The sequence below is a fragment of the Salvelinus namaycush genome, unplaced genomic scaffold (assembly GCF_016432855.1).
Source record: "Salvelinus namaycush isolate Seneca unplaced genomic scaffold, SaNama_1.0 Scaffold2660, whole genome shotgun sequence".
NCBI classification, from domain to species: domain Eukaryota; kingdom Metazoa; phylum Chordata; class Actinopteri; order Salmoniformes; family Salmonidae; genus Salvelinus; species Salvelinus namaycush.
Genome location: NW_024059520.1, coordinates 20,875 through 26,238, shown reverse-complemented (window position 1 = coordinate 26,238; position 5,364 = coordinate 20,875). Strand labels below are relative to the sequence as shown.

General features: G+C 42.5%; 1 protein-coding gene across 1 annotated transcript; it reads right to left on the bottom strand.

The window, feature by feature from the left end:
• Positions 1-367: 367 nt before the first annotated feature.
• Positions 368-3,985, bottom strand: LOC120039358 (metalloproteinase inhibitor 2-like). The gene is made up of 5 exons (XM_038984788.1): positions 3,746-3,985; positions 2,485-2,555; positions 1,490-1,592; positions 768-892; positions 368-619 (listed from the first exon to the last, which is right to left on the bottom strand). The coding sequence occupies exons 1-5, from the start codon at positions 3,873-3,875 to the stop codon at positions 446-448; spliced, it is 603 nt and encodes a 200-aa protein (XP_038840716.1). The 5' UTR covers positions 3,876-3,985; the 3' UTR covers positions 368-445.
• Between the last annotated feature and the right edge of the window lie 1,379 nt (positions 3,986-5,364).

The following is a 5,364-nucleotide window of genomic DNA, read 5'->3' as shown; positions in this document are numbered from 1 at the left end:
TACAAATTTAAAGTGACTACTTAAGATAAATGTTCTGAAAACTCAATCTTTTGGTCAGCAAGTATGAGTGTTCTCAGCAATTTCATTAAAATGCATTCAACGTGCAGAAGGGGACCACACCTGCATTTCTTTGTCAAGGAAGACTATGTATATAACATTCATTCTACAATATTGTGCCCAGCTGAACATGTCCCAGGCTTTAAGGATGGTATTTCAGGAAAAATGTTCTAGTCAGAAACAGTGAGATCACTTTTGATTTCAATAACACCTTTGGTTCCAGTTTAAAAACAGATGAATGGCACAAGAAATGAATACTTGGAGCACTATATTTGAGGAGTTTATTTTATTGCACAAGAAGTGACCAGCTTTTAAATTGCAGGCATATTTAGCCACTGAGCAGTGAGTGGATGGCCTGTAGAGTTAAGGAGTCTTCAATATCCAGGAACTACTTCTTGGATGGAGCCATCCCCCTGTACCAGGCACAGGACCCATCACGCCCCTTGAGACAGGCAGAGTACTTGGCCTGGGGTCCGCTTTGGCCATCGGCCAACAACCAGTCTGTCCAAAGGCACTCATCTGGGGCGCTGACGGGACAGGGGAGGGAAGAGCAGCGGATGATCTGTAGATCAGAGCAGGGAGAGAGAAAGATCCAGATCACTGACTGATCATTACCCCAATACTCTAGCTCTTGTGTTTAGCCAATGTGACAAAGTAAACATTTAACAAAAGTGGTGTAAAGTAACTTGACTATAATTCCTGTCACACACCGTGCAATCGCAGCCGCTTTGGTAGCGTTGAGTCAAGCTGTTCTTTTGTGTGCCATTCAAGTCCTCCCAGTATTGAATAAAGTCACACATGACTAAATGCATCCTGCCATCAGTATTCAGCCTGCCTGGAGACAGAGAGAAGACAGTGAGTCAACAACCTGTGGGGTAAAAGTTAACCCCAGATGCTGATCTTAGATCCATTTCCTCTTTTTTCCCCCCACAAATGGTTAAGATTAGAAATGGGGGAGGTGGAAACAGATCCTAGATCTGTCCCTGGGGGTAACTTTACCCTGGAGCAGGAAGACATACCGATGCAGCCTGGAACACTAGAATTTATCATAATAAATAAGTGATGCATTAGTTGTACACATTTATAAGCATTAACTTTTAAATTCATAACATTAGGTATTATTAAGTGTAACTTGAAGAGCCAGGCTGTATCACATCCGGACGTGATTGGGAGTCCCATAGGGCGGCGCACAGTTGGTCCAGCGTCGTCAGGTTTTGGCCGTCATTGCAAACAAGAATTTGTTTTAACTGACTTACCAAGTTAAATAAACGTTTAATTAAAAAAAATGTAGATAAAGTATTTTTTCTAAAGCACTTGGATTTCTTTTACAAGATCAAGTCAATAGTTTAGAACAGGCCATGATGCTGCAAGCATAGGTTGAGCAGTGTAACCGGTGCTAGCAATGAACTTGGTGACGTAGTGAGAACCACACCCGTGAAGAGATACTCCTTGTTGGTTTCCAGGGTCACACCACACGAGGCTGGGGAGGATGAAGTGAAGACGGCGTGGATAACCCGGTCAGGACCTTTGAACATCTAGCCAATCACAAGGAGAGAACAAAGGATCTGTCAAACATCTACATATACAGTTTTGAACCTAACCGACTGCAGCTCTCAGCCAGTCGTTCCTAATTCCCTCCCTATACCCCATCCCCACAGCCTGATGTTTGCAGATCAAAAAATATTTATTAAACTAACCTTACTTTTTATCAGGGTGTCATACGGAGACCAAGGTATTTTTTAGATCCCCGAATTACAGAAACACACAAAATGTAAGCAGCACAGTCAAATTATTCCGAGTCGCCCTAGAGACAACTAAACATCACATTTAGAATATTTTGAAGATCGTTCCGCAAAAATAATTCAGGCAGATTCATCCAACTCAGTAGCGACAAATGGAATATCCAGAGTTAAACATCCCTGATCTGAGACAGGCTGTAACTATAATGTCTAAAGGTGGGTAATAATGTTAGGTACAGTGAGAGTTTTAGTAAAAGGGCTTTATAAATAAAAATCCGGCAATTTATCCACACACGTGACAAAGAACCAGCCAACTTCCTGGTAGAGAATACAGTGATGAGTACCAAACCCCCATCACCAGTAATAATGTGCATTATGATGAACTGCATTTAAAAGCTTTGATGAAATGGCAGTCATAGATGATGTCACCATAGTCTAGGACTGGTAGGACCGTCAACTGAATAATGTGCTTTCCAGCAAGAGGAATGAGCCATTTCTACAGAAGCTCCTTTTCATATGGTGGAAGCTCCACAACTACACCGTTTATGCCAACCCAGATCTGCAAACACTGAAGGGATGGAGCCCAGGGGAAAGGAGAGAACTGGGACCAGCTGTCAGACTGGGGTTCAGGGGGCTTCAATGTTCAGTGCAGGAAGGAACAACCACTTCATAAAAAGGCTGATCATACCTTGATCTGTTGGATGTCATACTTGATCTCGTTAGACAAAGCTTTCTTGCCAACCACCTTCGCCCTGATCACTAGAAGAGGGAGAAAAGGTTTAACATTATTGAAATTATACTGTCTGTCACACTGATGGTTTAAGGGTGATATGGATCAGAGAACAGTGTAGAATGCTTTACAGACCCAAAATTGTACAGTCTTTTCAGAATGTTTGTGCATAAGTTAAGACTCAGTGTAACATTCTGGCTAGGTTTACACCAAAACAGATGACTAGTCCATTTCCCTCCTGGTCCTACATTCCTAGCGCTGGTCTTCTGCTTTTAATTTGACACACCTGGTTTAATCATGCCCTCTGTAGATGATTGGTTCAGGTAGGAAGATGCGGCAGAGTGTCTGGTACAGTAGCTGCTGCTATAAGATTATGCCATAGAACAGAACCTCAAGTCATTGGCACAGGGACTCGACAAGGCGTCGAATGTATTCCATAATTATGCCGGCCCATGTGGACTCCAATGCTTCCCACAGTTGTGTCAAGTTGGCTGGATGTCCTTTGGGTGGTGGGCCATTCTTGATACACAGGAAACTGTTGTGAAAAACCCAGCAGCGTTGCAGTTCACTTAAACCGGTGCGCCTGGCACCTACTACCATGCCCCATTTAACAGCACTTCAATCTTTGGTCTTGCCCATTCACCCTCTGAATGGCACAAGCCATGTCTCAGGGCTTAAACAGCCTTCTTTAACCTGTCTACTCCCCTTCAACTACTCTGATTGGAGTGGATTGAACAAGTGACAGCAATAAGGGATCATAGTTAACTCCTAGCCAGTCCATGTCATGGAAAGAGCAGGTGTCCTTAATGTTTTGTAAACAGACCTCAATGTGTAGGCACACTTTATGCCTAAAGCAAAGCAGGGCTCTCAACCCTGTTCCTGGAGAGCTGCCGTCCTATATGTTTCGCTCCAACCCTAATCTAGCGCACCTGATTCTAATAATTAACTGGTTGATAAACTGACTCAGGTTCGTTACAAACGGGTTTGATTTAACATTTACAGGAGCATAGCTCTCCAGGAACAGGGTTGAGAGCCCATCTTACTGTCGCCTACTTAATTCTGTAAATAAGTGTGAGAAGATGTAAACAGGCTTAATGAGCATGTCCTAATTATTTATACTACGACCACAGACAATACATAAAATTTTTCCATGCTGCGTATTGATAGCTTCAACATGTGAAGAAAAGCTGAAAGTGAAATGTCGCCAAATTCGCCTTACCGATATCTGCATCGCAAAAAGCCTGTTGAGGATGCGGAGGGGAGCATCTGCAAGCATCTGCGATGTCTTCGACCCGCCAAAGGAACAGAACGAACAGAGTAATGAAACAACTGCTTACATACCGCGTCATTTGGAAACGAATTATGGTTACACAAATATCACAAAAGGATCCGACTAATGAAAGTGTGAGGCGTAAATTACAATAAAACGTATTTCCCTTCGAGACTGTTCCCAGAACGACGGATAACTCTTACAAATACTTTCCCCTCAACGTAGACATCCGCTATTTATTGCAGGCTGTGAGCTCCTCCCCCAGTCAGAACCCAGCCTATGGTAGGCTGAGCATTCTATTACTCCAGAACAGCAACCATTCATTAAAAAAATCCTCTAACTAATGGCTCAACCACAGGCTCAACATGCCCGGCTGCCATAAATTGGGGATGAAACTGAAATATCATTTTTTTGTTTTTGGGGGGCTCCCGAGTGGTGCAGCGATCTAAGGCAATGCATCTCAGTGCTAGTGGCGTCACTACAGACCCTGGTTTGATTCCAGGCTGTATCACAATCTGGCCGTGATTGGGAGTACCATAGGGCGGCGCACAATTGGCCCAGCGTCAAGGTTTGGAAGGGTATGCCGTCATTGTAAATAAGAATTTACCTAGTTAAATAAAGGTTCAATAAAAACATTGGCTAAGCCTACTGGAATTCCTTCAAGTTTTGTTGCTTTCAGTAAAAAAAATTTAAACACCTGGGGAAATTTCAGAGCAGGCTCAACTTGCCCAACTGCTCAGTTCACTTGCCCCTGTCATCCCATATATGAGATGAAAATGGCAGATTTTGTTGTTGATAAGCGCCTAAATTGCCTGTACAGTAACATGCCATACATGACATAAGAGCTCAGGTTCTCCACTTCACAGCACTGGTAGGGGTTTTGACTGACAGCCGTTATAAACTTGAGCACTACAAGAGACAAGAAGATTACACCTTCCCTCCCGCTAATTGGGCTACTTTTGCACATTTGTTGTTGTCTGGGTGAGGGAAATGCGTTAAATTGAGAGGAGTCGATGTGCTATAAAATATGTGATATTAAGGTTTATAATAAATACCACTTTGATGTCATACAAGCAAACCACTCACATTTCTGTATTTGAAAATTAATGTAATTTACAGTATCAATGTTTATGATCTCTTTTTTTTATCCACAGTTACAATGATGACATGCGTTATAGCCTGGGTTGTCTTGAACAGAATGAGCCTATCTGCGTCATATTGTGAAGAAAAATTGCCACGGAACATACATTTGAATGCTCCAAAGACACAATTCTATTGCACACCAAAATTATAATCTGTTTGTTTGTAGGGCCTTTTGAAAGCCTCCCAGCTAGCACATTTGGTTCCTTGGAAGTTGTGGGAATACAGGTTTCTGTTTTCCTATTTGTTCTGGGAACAAAGCCATCAGTTTCCTGACTGGTAAAACATATTGTTTTTTAAACATCCTGAGAGCTGAAGTGTGAACTTCACCTGTTTCCGGGAACATTTATTTTTAGGTTGCAGGGAGGTTCTGAGAACGTTTTACTATGGTTCCATGAAAGTTTTCCTGGGAAGTTTTATTAATGTCC

Coding starts and splice junctions, on each gene's coding strand:
- LOC120039358 (XM_038984788.1), bottom strand. CDS start 3,875: ATGACGCGGTATGTAAGCAGTTGTTTCATTACTCTGTTCGTTCTGTTC. Junction 1,593..2,484: donor ATGACATCCAACAGATCAAG/GTATGATCAGCC, acceptor GTGATTGGCTAG/ATGTTCAAAGGTCCTGACCG. Junction 620..767: donor AAAGCGGCTGCGATTGCACG/GTGTGTGACAGG, acceptor TCTGATCTACAG/ATCATCCGCTGCTCTTCCCT.